Below are 18,787 nucleotides of genomic sequence, written 5' to 3' on the forward strand. Positions count from 1 at the left end.
GTTGCCAAATATATGCAGCCACTTGCACAGTTCGAGGCTGGAAGAAATAGCCAGACTATGGATTTTAAGTTTGGCGTGCTCGTTGCAAAACTCCTGTTGTTAAGGTTTCCCTGCTGAAGCTCTATCCAAAGATGACTATAACCTAAGCTGCCAAAGCTCAAAACCTCGTTCTCCAGCACATCTTTGTTGCTGCTGTCTCTTCTGTAATGTCCTGAATTTTTTTCATGCTTGCTTCAAGAATTCCTGTAATAATCCCTTTTGGTTTAGGCCAAATTGCTGCTGCTGTGCCTGGTGATGTCAATATTTGAAGGGAGTGGTTGGCTAGATTCACCTCTTGGAGGTAGGGTCTACCTTTTTATGGAGAAAACAAGGCGAGAAGAAAATGGTACTTTGATCATCACTTAAGGATTTTTTTTCCCCAACAAATATTAGCATAATATTCCTACATTTAAATAATATGCCTACATTTAATTTCTCCATCCTAAAAATCCCACCCAAATTTGGGTTTTCTTGTCTCTGTTAAGTCATTTCTGTAGCAGTGCTTTGCAGCTTCACTGTTCTGCAAAACTGGCGTTTGGTCTCTTCCAATACCAGTGTTTCCAGTGTCAACAGATGTCAGAAACTGGACACTGAGGATTACATCTAGTGTCACAGGCCTTCTCAGAGCATGACCTGTGTCACAGGCAATGTGGATGCAACCTTGCTTCTATGGGAAGGCTGGAAAATGGAGTCCGTCCATCATACAGCCAGGATCTCCAGCCAAAATGAACAGTATTTCCCTCCTCTTGATCATCATGCTTGGCTTTGCAATCTTTCTTCTCTGTCAGAAACGTAATTGAAATTATTAATATTACCATAGCCTATCACCTTAGCAATGCATCAAAGTTAAGGAATTGTGGATGGACCTACAGCTGCACGTTTTGTTACCACTACAGAATATTTTTAGGATCAAAATGTTGGGTTTTCACCTTGACGTCCACCCCCTCGCGCAGCCTGATACAGCAGTGATTCTGAATTTAGCCCAGCCAAGTATTTAGCTATCTGAGTATTACTCTGTTAACACGAATTCAAAAAACTACAGCAAGAACTTCAAGGAAACAGGAAGGGAAATCTGCAGGAAGGCAGAAAAACACTTTTAAAAATCTTGTGGTTTTTATATCTTCACTTATCTTGTCAAAAACAAGATGGCAGAGAGGTTTGCAAGCACTAAGTGACTTCTGCACTTAGCAAGTTTTTCAGTATTGACGCTGTTCTTATTCAACCACAAAAGCTATTTGTTGTCTAATACTCTCTGGTGTCAGGATTGTTCTTCCTTTTTCATGTAAAATATGCAATGTGTCTCAGTGAATCCATTTTTCTCCCTCTTTCTGGAAATGAAGAAAAAGAAAGATGAGTCCCCTGAGCTGTTGGAGTGTGTTGGTGTTCGCAAGACTTCCCCTGGGCTTGTCTTCCCAGAACATAAAATTTGAGGTTGGTGCATCGAAAATTGATGCAACGAATGTTTCTTTAGAAAACACTTCCCCTAATTTACTTAGAAAGCAGAAATTGTAAAGCTGCTCCCTCTTTGGTCATTCTTTCACTTTTTTTCTTTCAGAAACCCGACTATGAGTCGATCGAAGGTTTTACGTGATAAAATAATTCAGGTTACTTTTTCTCCTGGCTTGAAGAACTTAAATGAGACCTAAATAGGCTCAGCCCTTTGCAGTTATCTATGCTTTCTAGCACTGAAAAGAAGTGCACATTGCAGGATGTCTCTAACATGTTGAATTTTATCTTTAACTTTCAGATAGCATCATCTCAGCCGTGAGCTATTCTCCAAAGCAGTAATGTCGTCCTCATCCTTGGAGACGGAGATCTTCCAGTACATTGATGTACATCAAAGTGATTTCATCAAGGTAGGAACCACATTGCAGTGAAATGATGAGCACGGAACTGGTGCCCTCTCGGAGGCCTGTGCTCTACAGGCCAGAGGAGTGGTTGCCACCAAGGTAACGAGCAGGGTTGCAGGTCTGGTATCGAGTGTGTCCCATGTGCTCCACAAAGCAAGGCTGCAAGGGGACAGTCGGTGCTGGGCACCCTTTGGGTGGAAGAAGGATTTGCATGGACTTCCACAGACCGGATGGCTGTGGGCATCCGTTGAGTGTGTGCAGAGAGAGGCTCCGCTGAGCCAAAATGTACCCTTGCATGAGAGAAGCAAACCAGATAGAACTGATTTTTTACATCAGAACTGATTTTTGTAGGTTTGCTCTTGATAAGGAGAGGAGTCTCGGTCCCATGCTGGTGCATTTTGTCACTTCCCCGTGAAAAGGCAGAAACGGCATTAGTCCAGTCGGTATCAGTTACGCTTTAAAGCTATGAGCACTTCTGAATCCTCAGGAGGATCACCGCAGTAACTCGGACATAATGCAATTTCTGCAAAGCAAACTGGTCAGCACTTAGTCTACTCCCTTTTCCATCAGGTTTTAGATCCACGGCTGTCAGTGTGAATGCCTAAGTGTGAGCACCCTCCCTGTTTAGAAAACCAGGACTCTCAACCCTGAGGAGCAATTCTTCTCAATTCTGAAGCCTTACGGCATCTGTGACATTGCTGTGATGGGATAGAAATGAAACCGTCTTCCAATGTGACACTTCTCATGTTCAAGGGCCAAACGCTGCGGCATCCTGGGTGATTTAACTGCACTTCTTTCCTTCCTGCGCAGGATCTTAAGGAATGGGTGGCTGTGGAAAGCGATTCTGTTCAACCAGATCTGAGGAAAGAAGTAATACGAATGATGGCGTTGGCAGCAGACAGACTTGCAGCGCTGGGAGCCACCGTTAATTTAGTAAACCTGGGGTCACATCAGGTGCTTGGCTGATTCTTGCGTTTAAAACATTATATTTGCACGTATGGTCTACCTATGACATTCAATGCTATGTATATGCATATGTATGTTATGACATACTGATATTTTTAGTAGCTAGACAACAATTCATCAATAGTCTCGAGCTATGTGGTACCTGCTGAAATCAGTCCCTCTTCAGACTGTCTGAGAACAGACTTGGGAGACCACACAGAAACTCCAAATGCCAATAGGTGTGCTCTGCATAGCAGGGACAGTTTGATGCTTTTAACTGGGGGGAAGCAGTTTGCCAAAGTAAAAGGCCTGAGTTTTTTACCAGGGCTCATTTTTACATTCTTCTGGGTAATGAAGCACAATAGTTAATGCATCATTCATCACCAAAGCCTCTATATGAGGGAGGGAGCTTTTACAAGGAAAATGTTGCCAGACAGAAAGGGATAGCTATCTTGAGCCTCATCTTTGGTTTTGGGAGCTTCTGACAAATGTTCTAAGTCATTTTCTTAATGATTGTTGGAAAGCAACAGGCAAGAGTTAATCTCTGAGAAATCTTTGCCTCTAGCTTCCTTACCTTACTGTATCTGGGGCTTTCTCCTGCCCTGGCCCGCTAGATTTCTGTTCTAACAGGAATTCAAAAATTCACTGTTAGTGATTCCCTTTTCCTTCCTCTGAGGCTTCTGGGGAGGATTGTGAGAAGCTTAGCACAAGGACCTTGCAGCACAGCAATACTTTAACATTACAGGTTATGTCATTTGGTAGTTGTTACAAATGCATTTAAAATTAAAACCTTAGCACGCACTTGGCATGCAGTTAGGATTGCCAAAATATATAGCAACAGTCTGTGTTGATAACGGCGGGGAATGGATTACTTGTTGTTGGAGCGGAGACCGGAGACACTTTTCTCTGCCTAGGGCCAAAATATTGTTTCACGAAATGAGTTTTTCCTGTGATTGCTTGGCAAGAAGCAGCTAACCTTTTGGGTTGCGACAGGCCAATGCAGACCGATATTCCCAGTGACGACACGGGAGCGCACACAGTCCTTCACTTCTCATTTCCCTCTCTTGACCGATGTGGAGTTGTGTTCTGCACAGCGCTACGTTAGAGGGTTAGTTTAGAGCCTTAACCTGTTTTCAAAGCAGTCTGAAGTAGCTGCCGCTGCCTCCTGCCAGCAAAACTTTATTTTATATCTGTATTTGAGGTTACAGGCCTCCTGCCCTCTGCCTGTGGTGAGGTCAAACCCCAAATTAGTTTGCGTGGCTTTTGACTATTTCAGTGTCACAACATAAGCTTTTGTCACTACAGCACACAGTCAGCTTTATCTTCGCCAGTGCCAGGAAGTCAGAGTTTAGTAATGAGGGCATCTATGACATTAAAATGTTAGAATAGCTCTGTAAATTCCCTGCAGAACCTAAACAGGTGGGGAGGGAAAAAAAAAAATCGTCATTTCTATGGGTAGGTTAGAGCTGGATTCAAAGTCAGATTTGTGTACCGGATCAAATCAGAGCCAGTTAAGTATGTAGAAGTATTTTCAATACTGAGAATTCCAGGGTTTTTTTATAACATTTCTAAGTTTTCAAAGGTTTGTTTTTCTTTAGTTGCTTTTTTTTTAACATTTCTCCACAGTTGCCTGATGGCCAGGACCTCCCACTGCCTCCTGTGATTCTTGGGGAACTGGGGAAGGACCCACAAAACCCCACTGTGTGTTTCTACGGTCACGTGGATGTACAGCCTGCCAAAAAGGAAGACGGCTGGAAAACTGACCCTTACACACTGACCGAAATCGATGGTGTGTACCTGGTCCTAAGTTTTGTATCGTTATCTGAGCACCTGACTGAGATGCTGAGTGGAAGGAGGCTCCCTCTATATTTAACCAAAGCATGAGGACGTCTCCGTCTTTGGGACAAATCCCGCAGCTTTGAGTCTTGCTGACAGTGCTGTGACTAGCGAGACCCATTCAGTGAGGAAGAGTCACATCAGGTTAACGCTGCTTTATAGAGTATTCAATAGAGAATCCGTTTCTGCTTTAAAATTCTTGTTGGGTTGTTGCATCAACCATTGTCCTCCCTCGCACTTCCCGTTCTTGCTTCATGATCCTTTAGTACCTCCGCCTGCCACGCTGAAGTTAAGGAGGGCTTGCGGTGGAAAAAAATGTGAAGACCCCCCTTAATGTAATCATCCTTCCACTACCTTCAGCTGAGCATGAAAAGCTCCATTCACTGAAGGAACAAAAATGATGGGTAGAGGGTCAGCGGATGAGTGAGACCCCAGAAATCCTGATTCGCGGGCCTGTGCTATAACCATTAAATTGCCTTTTCCCATCGGTTGGAACCAGTTCCAAACAGCATTACTGGGGTAACTCTTCTGCCTCCAGTGGGGACCGGCACAGAAATTTATCACTGTACACGAAATGGAAATCTGTCCCTGTATATAATGCTTGAAAACCCAAAAAGTTACGTACGTACCTAGACTTGTAGCTTCATACTTCTGCTGGGGTATTGAGCTGCGGGGTTTTGGCTGCGTGTTACCTGGGCTGGCTGATGCGCACAAAAGCTGTGCGTTGTGCAAACTCTTCAGGCGCGACTGGTGTGAGCAAACAGCTTCTAAGAACAAAAGTGAAGCTCAGAAATTGGCATGTAGCAGAAACCACAATGTGATGTATATAAAAGGAAAGAAAGAAAAAGAAAAGTGTACCAGTCCATTGGGAAACACCCATCACCTTATTTAAAACAAGGCAATGAAATTACTGTTTTGACACTTCACTTGACACACCACTACAGCTTCTGTGGCAACAGGAATTTGCAGCTTACGTTGAAGTGACGAGAGAAGTTTCAAAGACTGCTTAAAAACTTTCCTCTCTTCTTTTTAAGGAAATCTCTATGGGCGTGGAGCAACAGATAATAAAGGACCTGTCCTAGCTTGGATAAATGCAGTGGAAACATTTAGAGCCTTGAAATTAGTAGGTATCAATGAGGACTTTATTTTTATTATTATTATACTTAATTATTCATTATTCTGTCTCTCGAGGGATGCATTTACATTCCTGTGAGTTAGATGATACGTCTCTGTCCCAACAGACTACATATATTTTGAAATATTAGCTTATTTCTAATCCTATATCCAGGGCACTGGTCCCACTCCGCTAAGAATCTGTCCTTGAGCATTTCTATTTTGAACAGTCTGTAGGCAATGCAAATATGGTATTGCGGTCATTGCCCTGCGGAGGAAAGCATACTGGGGGAAGCATTCAATATATATCACATACATTAAACAGCTTTGATAGCCTTTTCTCTTGAGAGCTTTTAAAATGGTAAAATAACATCCATCACAGATTGCTCATGAAGACTCATCTCTGCTGTTACATTCTGCTGATCTTTGGTTTTGTCTGCCTACAAGTTACTTTCGATTTATGCATAGGTATGAAGAGAGTAAGTATCTAGAAATGCTCGTACATAATGGGCTGCTCTTCCAACAATTTATTAGATTTATCAAAGCAAATGCTTCAAATGGGTGCATTAACCAAGCACAAATATACTCAATTAGAGACTGACGTATCTCCAAGAATCAAACTTTTGCCTCAATTACTACAACGACTGACATGGTTATCTTCAAATCAGCCTGCGTATTTAATAATTTTGGGTTAGCTGTATCCCCAGTGCAAAGCTAAACCAACAGACAGTCTAAGCTTATAACTTGGTTAGCAAGCATCCTTTAAGGTCAATTTGCACAACACATTTTGTTAGATCGCCAAGAAACAGTTTTGTGCATCTTTTATGATGTTATGGCACAAATTGAGAGTTAAGTCTTGACTTTTAAAGTCCTTTTTCAACCTTCTGGGAAACAGATTTTTTTTTTCTTGCATCAATAGTACCGAATTGATCTCCGTGTCTCTTAAGTGTTAGCAAAGACACACGTTATTTGCCTACAGATTAGCTGTTGTAAGTGGATATGGTTACGGGGCTGTCTGTCTTTCTGCGTATTTGTGCATCTTTCCAGTTTTTCAAATCACTAATAGCTATTTTGGCATTTTAACAAGCAAACAAAATGAAATTTTGGTCGTTTGAAGGCTTTCCCTAGAAAACAGCACAGACCATCAAACAATATTCATGAACAGTTTGTGTCTACATATTTTTTGTGGTCGTTCAATGAACCATTGGTGAACCCATCCATAACGCAAGTTCATTTAATTTTGCGCATTCGTTCCTGAGTTTAATCGGAGCATTGAATCAAAAGAGAAAACGTCTTAAAACCTGTAATGAGAAAATGAATTGGAATGGGAAACTAAGCTCAAATTTATTTTTATTATGGGATGTGTCAGCATTTCTAACTTGTACTATTCCATAATAAAAGTTCTCTTAATTACCCTTGGAAATGCATCCTTATGAACTAGTAGGCAAACAAATTCATGAACGCTGAAAGGACAATTATGGTAGAATCACCAGCAGCATTTTTACCACCATGTGAGTAACTCTGGCAATAGATAACATGTTGGGAAAACCACAGCAGTGGACCTCTGCCAGTGGTTCCTGCATGGGCACTAACGGTGGAAATATAAGAGGCAGGAAATTTTCTGTGAAAATGCAACTGTTATTACACAGTTAGAATTTCCAAAGCAATTAGAATATTTAATAGCACTGAAAGTCCATTTAATGAGACAGTCCAAGTTTTCTGAAAACACAACAAAGGAAAAAAAAAAATCACTTATTCTCCTTCAAAAATGAAAACTAGATAAAAACATGAGGAAAACCAAGTTTTTCTGGGAAACTATATGTGTCTATATCACCGCCCTTTCTGCTGAAGCAAGCTATATATCCTATGTCCTCCTTTTCCTCACATGTACTGCAAGCCAGTCTGCTTCTGATTTTAAGTTTGTGGGTTTTTTATTTTTGAAAATGCTTGTTCCTTACCCAGGCTTCTCTAATGTTCATTTAGGCTATGCCAGTGAACTTCAAGTTTGTAATTGAAGGCATGGAAGAAGCAGGGTCCTTGGGGCTAGAAAAGTTACTTGAAGAAGAAAACGAGTGCTTTTTCTCCGATGTTGATTATATTGTGATTTCGGACAACCTCTGGCTCAGCAACAAGAAGCCTGCCCTTACGTATGGGAGTCGGGGAAATGCCTGCTTCTTTGTGGAGGTAAAGGACACGGGTTCATTTGAACTGGGCCCCTGACCGGAGAGCAGTGATGTACCTGTAGTCACATCTACATCTGCATGCGGAGAAAGACTGAGAGCAAGCTTAATATTTACAAGTACAGAGCTTTCTTCCATATGCTTTTTGGCTTGTACAGATTTCCCCCCTCATTTCAGTTAATTTAGCCTTATTTACTTCATTAACTTCTCTTCAATCATCATTTCTCCCCTTGCTTCCTTTCCTATCCCATTACTCTCCTGCCACTCCCCCAGTCTTTTCTCATCACCTCCTCCACGCATCAACTCCCTTCTCTTCTAGCATCGTCCCTACACCCCTGGCTCCCCAACTCTCTCACTCCAAAACCATTTCTGCTGCTGCCTCTCTGCCCTTTTGCAGCAGATACTGCTTAGTGCGATGTAGCTGCCTAAAGGGACTCAATTTAGTTGGCTCCCTGGGTTTAAAAGCCACAGAAAATTTTTGTAACCGTTGGCAGAAGCAAATAACGGTGCACTGTAGTATATGTAGCAGCCGGTATGAGCTACTGTGAAATGAAGAGCAGAAATTTCTCATCTGGAAACTTCCTGATGAAGCATAAAAGGAATTCAGAGAGAAGATTAAAGAACTTGAGAACTAAAGAAACATCTGCGTTAACCTTTATGTCTGAAAAAGAATGAAATTTGTTTCTAACCAAAAGAGCCTCGGCAGCCTTGATTCAATTCTTCTAAGTCTTGGTTAAGAAAAACGATGCTATTGAAACGTCAAAAATGATCTCTGCCTGCTACCAGACAGTTGGCTGTAATGAGGTTTTGAGAAGAATAAACAAGTTTGTTGCAGGAAAATAGTTTCTGATAAACCTGAGTGGGAAAATGTTGACTGGAAAAAGAACCCATTTAATAAACCAAATGCCCCTCTCTATTCTAAAGCTGTATGATTCAAGAGACTGCTAAATTCTTATTTCTTGCAATCTGGAATTAGGGTTGGACATATATTTTTCTTAATGCAAAACAAGTAAGGTTCTTTCTTGCCTTTGCTATGAAGATTTTGCATTAAATAAAAAGGATAGAGAACTTGAAGAATTTATTCTGCAATGTTAGAAACAGTAACGTGCAAGTGTTTCGCTTACGATGTATTTAATCTTACTGAAGCAAGAGAGGGACCCTTGCTCTCAAATGCCTGTAAGTGCCATAGACAGCTGAATTTCTCTCTCCAGCGGTTAACAACAGAGCTCTATCTTCTCTTTACCGAAGCAGATTGCTCCTGACATGATGTTTTTCCATTTTATAAATAGAAACACATGATCGTTTTCTATTCATTCATGGCCTCGTTTAAAAAACTGAAGCCAGCAGTTGCTGTGGAAAACAAACACTGGGAGAAGAAGGTGGTAGGGAGTCTTTATGTGTAACCAGTGGTTTTGGTACAGGTTGAAAGTGGCGGCAAGGACCTTCACTCTGGAACTTTTGGAGGCATCATTCATGAACCGCTGACGGACCTGATAGCTCTGCTGGGTAATAACACACATCATTGCTCGGGAATAAGTGGGGAGCAACGGCTAGCTCAGATCAGCCTAACAAGGATCGGTGCCATGTTTAATTGACCTGAGTAAGGCAAGTCTAACTGAAGCAAGATTCCCAGGTTTCCAAAGCTCAGCATAGCTATGGTGGCAGCAGCTGAGGAAGGGACTGTCCCCGGTAAGGCCAGGACCTCAGACACAAGCCCATTAAGCTGATGTCAGTCACGCATCAATCAAGGACGTTTAAGTATTGCTGGCAACTTGAATACATACACATGTAGCGAAACCTGACTTTTTAATGCTGATTTGTATCTCAGTAGGATGATGTTTTCATGTCAGCAGCTGGGCTGACACACCACACGCTACACACAAAGAGCAGCTCAATGGTTTTCTTAATAAATATGCAAATACATCAAGTTGGGTGCCACAACTTGACGGATGCAAACAGTTGTTAGTAGCTAGTTGTTAGGCTTACTTATTTGGTACAGAGTAAGGTAGAAGGGGAAATGTGTTGTGATTGCCAAATGGAAGAAACAGGTCCCACTTCTTCTGACATCTCTATCTTATTTTGTAGACAGCCTTGTGGATTCCACAGGTCGAATTCAGATCCCTGGAATCTATGACAGCGTCGCTGCCCTGACGGAGGAGGAGAAGAAATTATATGAATCGATTGAATTTGATCTAGAGGAACATAAAAATAATAGTGGCGTGAAAAAATTCCTCTATGGCACCAAGGTAACATAAAATCTGTATAAATGGTTAGCAGAAAGAATTTAAATCACCCATTTGTAGCGCTTATGTATAAAGCCAAACTGAAAGATATTTTCAGTCAATGGTAAACCCAAAACAAAATAAAGGAGCACAGAACATTAAAAGGTAAATAAAATTAATCTGCTGAAAAATTAAGCTACCGCATTTGGGGAAAGTGATCCGAAATATGAATAATCAATGAAAAGGAATAATGCAAAACTAACGGTATTGCTCCCCCTTCCTTGCGCTACCCCTTCTCTCCCCCCGTGCCCAACCAGCCAAACAAAGTAAGCATTAAAACCTCTGCATACCGGTTACATAGCAGGAAAGAGGTTGTATTCAGCTCTGAGAAACAGGAGGCAGCTTTAGCCAGATGAGTTTCGGGTGGTTTTTATTGGTTTAATTCAGATTTTGATGTCTGCTGAGCATGCCAAAAAAGCACCCAAAGCTATAAGCCTCTCTTTGCCAGCATTTAAAAATTATATCCTAAATAAAAACCAGCAGGTAAGGGCTAGCTCAGAAAGATCTCTCTGCACAAGAGTGGCAGCTGGGAGAAAGGAGTGATTCGGGTTTTTATCACTAACGTAATTATACTGGTACCAGCTCTAACACGGATGCTTTTATTTCCATGTCAAAGCTTCCAAATTAGCCAAAGCTAGGCTGTAATAATCAGTAATACAGAAGTATAATGTAACTACACGATATAAGTTTTGATGCTTTACCTATATGAGGATGAAGTGGTGCAAATTTTTGTGTACATAAAGCTCCAGTCTCATAAAACTGGAGTAGAAAGAAAAGGAGGAGCGCCCTGGGCTTCTGCATGAAGACCAATTTATATATTTAGTCTTTCTTCCTTAGAATAAACATTTTTTTTTTTTTTTACCCTTCTTATCTTCTCCAGAAAAATAGATCAACTTGGTTACTGAACTTTATCATCTTACCTATTGTATTATTTAATGCTCATTAGCAGAATTTCTTCCCTGGTATCATCTGGGAGAGATCTGGCTAAACTGGTCATAGGCTTCTCCTGCAAGAAGTTCCGAGATCAACAGATGGTCAGATCAGAAGTTGTTCTGATTTTTCATTGAACTGGAAAAATTTACTTCCAAGCTCTTTTAAAACAGTGCTCCACTTTTCTTGTTGTGCAGAAAAAGCTGGTTTCACCCAAATATTTCTAAAGGTAAACAAACGTTGACTGAAAGAAGCAGTATTTTTTAAAATGGAAAGATGTGCACATGGCTTTCGATTACAAATCAAACAGCTTTAAAATACAGAGGTCTCCAAATACAAATTTTAGGATGGAAAAAGCTTGTTTCTTCACGTTGCTCTATATCAATTGCGAATGGCTCCAGTGTTATCCTTTCTTTTTTCAATGTTGGTTTTTTTTTTGAAGGAAGAAATACTTCTACACCTGTGGCGTTACCCTTCTCTGTCCATTCATGGGATTGAAGGAGCTTTTCATGAACCGGGAATTAAAACAGTCATTCCGGGAAGAGTCATTGGCAAATTCTCAATCCGTCAGGTCCCTCACATGGACCTTTCGGTTGTGAAACAACAGGTAAGAGGCAAACCTTTACTTTGGCCTCTCTGTAAAGGAAGTCCCTCTTAGCACCTCACAAATTTACACCCGAAGTTGTAAACCGAATGTTTCTAGCATTTATTTGTTTCTGAGTGGAATGCGGGTGTAAGCCTGAGTTGCAAGAAGACGAACGCTTCTGCCTGCAACGTCTTTTCCCCGCAGGTGATGGAGCACTTGGAGGGTGTCTTTTCCAAGAGGAACAGTCCAAACAAACTGAAAGTGTCTATGCCTTTTGGGGCAAAGCCCTGGCTCGCTGATGTTAATGATCCCCTATATAAAGCAGCAAGAAGGGCAATAAAAACAGGTATGTACCTTCTTTTTTTTCAGTTCTTAATGCGTCTGCAAGTGCGCAGGGGAAATTGTGCTCATCCACAGAGCAAAAGGGATTTCCCAATTCAGCGCTACAGTCACTTACCCCTGTGAATCTCATTGATTTTGATAGAACAGCGCAGCCACATCTTCTACGCCTTTGCTGAATTAGAGTAGCCAAAAGACCTCATTTAGTTTCTTTGTGTACTGATACAAAGCCAGAGGTTTGTAGAGTGCAGCAGATTCATGAAATCAACTTCTACTCAGAAACTGGCTATATGCTCAAATGTATGGCAGCAGAAGAAAGGATCTTTATTTCATTTAATAATGGATTAATTCTTCCCATGTATTTCAGTTTTTGGAGAAGATCCAGATTTTATTCGGGATGGTTCAACAGTTCCTGTTGCCAGAATGTTTCAGACTATAACGCAGAAAAGCGTGATAATGCTTCCGATCGGAGCAGCCGATGACGGGGAACACTCCCAGAATGAGAAAATAAGCAGGTTTCTTTTATTTGTCCGTTTGTGCTATAAGAGAAGGGGGGAGAACTGAAGTCCCCTGGTACCCACGAATAAACACGGCCAGATGGGAAGCGCTGCTGTGCACTGGGCAGTCCCAAACTACTGTCTCCGGCAAACTCGTTGCTGTGTCAAGCAGAAAGCAAAATTCATAATCTATCGCGTACCGCTACACGCGTCTCATGGAGCGTCTACTCAGTCTTTAAATACATCACACTGGCAATTTGCATTTCACTTAGCAGAAAGCAAAATTCCTAATTTATCGCGTACCGCTATACGCTTCTCATGGAGCGTCTACTCAGTATTTAGATACATCACACTGGCAATTTGCATTTCACTGCCAATGAAATTTGCCTCTGGTCTGAAAGATGATGATGTAGATGGGCACTCTTGGGTCACAGGACCCATTTTGAAGTATGCCAGTTGGATGTATGCAGGTGGATGTATGGTTAAGTAAGGATTTTGACGGTTTTCAGTACAAATGGATATAAAGGTGTATTTATATTATAGGGATCAAAATTAGCTTAAACTTGCCACTTGTGTTCATCCTTTGAGTCGCCATGGTAAGAACCATTCAGTGTGTTGCCTGAACATTTGTGCAGCTTCTGAGTCGAGTCATGCTGAGCTCCAGGAACTGGAGAATCCTACCATAATTCTCAATTTATTTTTTGTTTCCCGTCAGTATAGCCTCAACTCTTATAGCTACAGAAAATAGTAATTAGGGGATGTAACACTGGAAAGAGTTTTCTCAGCGAATCTTTCAGAGGAATGCCAATTGAAGGATGTCCAGAATTTCTGTGCACTGGGTCCCTTTTTCAGGTGACCAATCTTGCAAATTCCTCTGAAGACTCCGAAAACTTCACCGCACTATGCCACTAATTTGAAGAGCAGAACAACCTGAGAGGGCTTCATTCTCTTTCTTTCCTCCTTCACAGACACAACTACATTGAAGGAACCAAAGTGTTTGCAGGCTTCTTCCTGGAGATATCGAAGCTACATCGGCACTTACATGAAACTTCCAACACAGAGACGAACAACTGATAAGACCATCACAAGAAAATCAGCAAAGCACTTTTTTTAGTCTTAAGCTTTCTAACTTCCTGATCTGGAAAAACATATAAATTACATATTCAGTGGGTCGGAATCAGTGGAAAAAAATAAATGCCATTCTATTACTTAGCGTACTACTAAATGGCATGCATTTGTGATCTGATAAATCAAGTGATCTTATCCCAATGCAATAAAATAGGGTTAGTGATAATTCATTCTTGCTGAGTGGAGTATGTTACATTTTAGTTTTAAAATTCAGGGCAAAGGGAATTTTTACATTTATTAGTCGGAATCGGTGGAAAAAAATAAATGCCATTCTGTTACTTAGCGTTACTACTAAATGGCATGCATTTGTGATCTGATCAATCAAGTGATCTTATCCCAATGCAATAAAATAGGGTTAGTGATAATTCATTCTTGCTGAGTGGAGTATGTTACATTTTAGTTTTAAAATTCAGGGCAAAGGGAATTTTTACATTTATTAAAATTACTTTATTTTTCTTTTGTAGTATCGCCATGTTCATGCTGCCTAGCTCATATTCCAGTTTCTGAATATGAGCAATAGACAACATGGTAGTTTCCTCCTAATTATATACAAAACTGCATTATGTAATTGTTTGAAGAAAGATCCACTATCAAGTTAATCTCTCCCCTGTCCTTTGCAGAAGGCTGTAAATAGGAAATGCAATACAACTAGCTTGCTGAATTTGATGTGAAGACTTGCCTATGAACATCTATTTACAGGAATAATCACTGAGGTCAATAGAACTGCAATAGTAAATAAACATTTCCAGGTCTGGATTCTGCCTTTTCCCCCCATTTAATCCAAATCTCCTCTTACTGTGCTGTGAGCACAGTTTTAAGAATCACTACCTAATATTTTTCCTTCACGTGACTTTCTTTTTGTACAACAGAAAAAAGTTTTTGTAAACATCTGTTCTGGCCAAAGTCTGTCATCAGAAGGGTGTTTTTCCACCCAATTTGCAACTGGTTGTTGATAATTACTTTTAAAGCATCATTTTACACTGATAATTAAATCAAAGGCAAATTATATATTTTGAAATGAAAACAGTAGTTGAGAGTTCTGCTTGCTGTTTAGGCAAAACACATAGTAGAAATCACAGAATTCAAATCTATATTTTTTTTAATTTCAAAATGTGATTTTTACTATATCATGTAGTTAATTCACACACAACCAAAACAACTGAACAAGATTTAAAGAAAAACTTAGTAGTGTTATCCCTACTGTTAAAACCAATGATATTCATTAAATTACAGAAAGTAGTTGGCATCTTTCCTTTCTCTCCTGCTGCTTCTGTGCAAAAACCTGCAAGAATAAAGGTGATGAACAGCATAAGGTGTGGGTGTGGAGTCTATAGAAAGGAATATTGTACCACCGATAACTTTAACAGCTGATGCGGGAAGTTATCAGGATAAAAGCCTTGGCTGAATTAAAAAACATAAATAAACAAGCTTCTGATTTTTAGTTAGCTCCCCTGAAATTCCTAGGAGCTGGACATAAAAGTAGCTGGCCTCTTAAGAGGCCTGGGAATAGTAATAATTTGGGAAACTTCAGTTTCAAATCAGGTTCTCAATAAACACCCGTTTTCAGACTTCCTCGGGGCTGTGAGGCTGACGGTTCAGCTGGAAGAGCGGAGCAGGGATGCTGGCTGCTGACGGTGCTCAAGGGGAAAAGGAGGACCCAGCTCAGCCTCTCTAAATTGCGTTGGCTCTGCAGACTGCCTGACGGCAGTGTAACTTCTGGTGCCCGTGGCAAGAGAGAGGATTCCAAGACAAGGACCAAGCCTCCAAGATCAGAAGGTTCCCGTTTGCACATTGTTAACTTGCAGAACAGGTCTTCTGCAGTCTCTCGGCTCCCTTCACTTGTTGAAACCATTTAGGAACTAGCACGGTAAGGAATGTGGCAGGGGCCAGCACTCCAGTGCCAGCGCAGGACTCGGGGCAGATTGGGTCATGCTTAAGAGCTATCGCTCCGTAAACATAAATAACTGAATTTTGCTGAAGTACAATTGACATAAAATTGACCTAAAACGTTATTTGCAATCTCTTGTTTTGCAGTGGCTTTACAAACTGACTTCAACGGTCGTTGAAAGAAACAGCTACTCATAAATACGACACTTTCAGCAGAAGAGGAGAGTGGAAAGCTTGGTGAGATGGTGGAGGTGGCAGATTTCCTCATGAAAGAGGTATGGAGGCTGTGTTTCTAGGAATATAACTGCTCTGAAAATCACTGTAATCCATGCTGTCTATGGGTCCTACAACACCAAGAAGTACAACTGAAGGTGGGCTTATGCTATATGTAGTGTTTTCTGTTGCTCTTTGGAACACCAAATAAAATGCAGTCAACAAAGACAGCATCATTTTATAAGCACAGGCACTATCAGAGCAATGCATTGAAATAAGATTCTGCTCTGAAATAGCCACTTACTGTCAAGTTAAAATGATGAGTGTGAAACAGTGAGACCAACAAATTACGCAGACCATCTTCACACCTCCTTCAGCCCCAGAAGAGAAAAATAGCAGAAAACTTCAATTTCAGATTTTCCTGGCCATGAAAGAAAGCATTGGGGAAGCCACTCCTGTCCGCGGGGGTATCCAGAGCTACCCTTTCCTTCTCGGATCAAGACAGGGCATCCACCAGTCATCCTGTCTTTTCCTTTTTTTATGTTGTGCAGCATTTCAGCCTTTGGGGAAAAAAAAAAAAAAAAGTGTGCATTTTTCTAAGGTTATACACCGTTTCTAGCAACGTTATTTCTTGGTTGCATTAACAGCTATTTGTTGCCACAGTAAGTTAAAGATAAGTCTAAAATAATAGTGTGAGAAATAGGATTCAAGTTTGCTTCTATTTATTAGCCTTATTCTAAATATTCCATATCATGTGTCAGAGCATGTTAGATATCCTGTAGTTAGTTGGTCAGGATTTGAGAAGTCGTGTGTACACTTTGTGTATGTATATATATCTCTTTCTGTATATATATGTGCACTTACAAGATCTAATCCTGACATTGTTATTAAAAAAAATTCTCTTGTTCATACTGATTCAGATTTTTCGTAAGGGCTGACTAATGGCTTTTGGTTTGGGCCAATTTATGTGCAAAACTACAAATGCTAGGATATGTTTATTAGAACAGTTTACACAAAGTCACAGAAAAGGGACACCAAAAAGAGGTGACTTTTCAGCATAAATCGGACTGGTTAAACTTTATTCTAGACTAACTTTTACACTGTGATAAAGGTCTGTTGCTAATTTGCGTTTACTTCAGGGTACCTCTTCCCAGTGAAACCTAAGTACCGTTTGATTCACTTATCATATTCCGTATAATCAAGAGGATGCTTTGCTGATTAAACCCACTCGGGTAGTAAGAAAACAACTTTGTGGGGATGTCCAGCAGCAGCATCTATACCTTTGAGAGCTTGATTCAGATATTAGGACTTGGATGCCTAATGCCACTGGGGATGTCCTACAGCACCTGAGAAGTACACCGCAAGGACGGCACCTCTAATAGTGACGTAGACAGCTAAAGAAAGAGCATTGTTTAAGATCACTCAAACCCAACAAGAAGTAGTATTTGAGGTTACTCAACAGTAAAGAAACATCTGTATCAATAGGAACATCTGTGCATACCTGATCACGAGTCATTTAACCATGCCAGCAGGATGTAAGCCAACCCTTGAGTCAGGTCCTTAGGCAACTTAGAACCATAAAAGGATAAAATGAGAAAGGGACTATTCCTCAAATGACTACCAGAGACCCTCTGAAGACCATTCCCCAAATTGTATGCGCATGCTTGACTATAAAATATACTACTTTGCATATGTAAATGATTTCTGAGAAGGGGAGGAGAATTCCAGAATTCCTGGAATTAACATGAATATGTATGATTTGTACAGATAAATAATAGCTTTGAAACTTTGCATGCGTGCATGTGTTAGGAGGAGTGATCCCCCACCTGAAATAAAGTAATGCCTGCTTTCTGATACTAAAATTAGAGTTTTATTTTTCCTGAAGTTTCGGTGACAACAGCACTAGGTACCCATACAGAGCGGGTCAAGGGCTGCCTGACTCCCTGGTACAGCGTCCCAAGTCTTCCCTCCTGTAGGCTGTACATCCATGTTGTAGAGAATCAAACACTCACGGGTGGGATCGTATTTTCCTACTGATTATTAATATGAAAGAAGAAATTGGAACATTTTAATTTCTATGCCAGCAAGAAGCCACAGTCCCCTTGTTCCTGCTGGAAACTTCCACCTGCAAGTAACATGTAAAGTTAAAATGCTGATGCATGAACAAAGTTCTGAACACAATTTTCTCAGTTCATAGATCCTGTTTAGTCTCCCTGGCTCATCTCCATGTTGCTCATCACTGAGGCGTGAGGGGTGCCTGCGTGTGCAAAACTCGCCCGTGGGTAAGTGTGCGTAACTTGCTCTCGCCTACCTCCAGAGCCTGTCCCTTCTGCTAACCAAAATGCTCACTGCCAGCTGTTTTTCACCATGGGATTTTCTAAGATCCTAAAAAACATTTGCAGTTTCTCACCCCTTCTCCTTTTCACTTGCTTTCTCAAATACATTTGGTTTTAGAAGACTTCTCCTCTAGAAAGATGCTGACTCTGGAATTGGTCAGAACTGCAGACGTTGTCATAGTTTTGGTGCAAGTTACTCTCTTAAAGGCAAAAGTGTGGTACTTTGCCAATACTTATTTGTGATATTTGTGGGAATTTTGTGGTACCATATTTGTGGTACTTGCCAATACCCCAAGGTGAAGCTTAATTGATTTTCAGATTTATACCTTGTCTCATAGAATCATAGACTATCTACGATTGGAAGGGATGCGTAAGGATCATGGATAGGTCCATATATGTCTGTATTTTGAGCTGTGGACACATCATGTCCTTTAAAATATTTATATAATGATTTACCCCTTAAACAGAAATATATGAATAGAAAAATATGAACAGTTCCTTGATAATAGAGTGCATTTTTGTCTACTTAGCTCTACTGCCAAATATTTCAGTGAACTTTCCCACTTGCGTTCTTTGGAAACAGCTATGAAGAATGCCTTCACGTTGCAGGTCGTTTTGACAAATAT

The 18,787-nt window shown here is 40.7% G+C and overlaps 1 protein-coding gene across 1 annotated transcript; it reads left to right on the forward strand.

Moving 5' to 3' along the window:
* The first annotated feature begins 1,826 nt into the window (after window positions 1–1,826).
* On the forward strand, window positions 1,827–13,671 carry CNDP1 (carnosine dipeptidase 1 (metallopeptidase M20 family)). The gene is made up of 11 exons (XM_009706389.1): window positions 1,827–1,895; window positions 2,700–2,843; window positions 4,461–4,623; window positions 5,705–5,793; window positions 7,767–7,967; window positions 9,385–9,469; window positions 10,049–10,209; window positions 11,618–11,782; window positions 11,966–12,107; window positions 12,468–12,615; window positions 13,566–13,671. The coding sequence occupies exons 1-11, from the start codon at window positions 1,827–1,829 to the stop codon at window positions 13,669–13,671; spliced, it is 1,473 nt and encodes a 490-aa protein (XP_009704691.1).
* The last annotated feature ends 5,116 nt before the right edge of the window (window positions 13,672–18,787 follow it).

Source organism: Cariama cristata, unplaced genomic scaffold (assembly GCF_000690535.1).
Source record: "Cariama cristata isolate BGI_N322 unplaced genomic scaffold, ASM69053v1 scaffold368, whole genome shotgun sequence".
Lineage (NCBI taxonomy): Eukaryota > Metazoa > Chordata > Aves > Cariamiformes > Cariamidae > Cariama > Cariama cristata.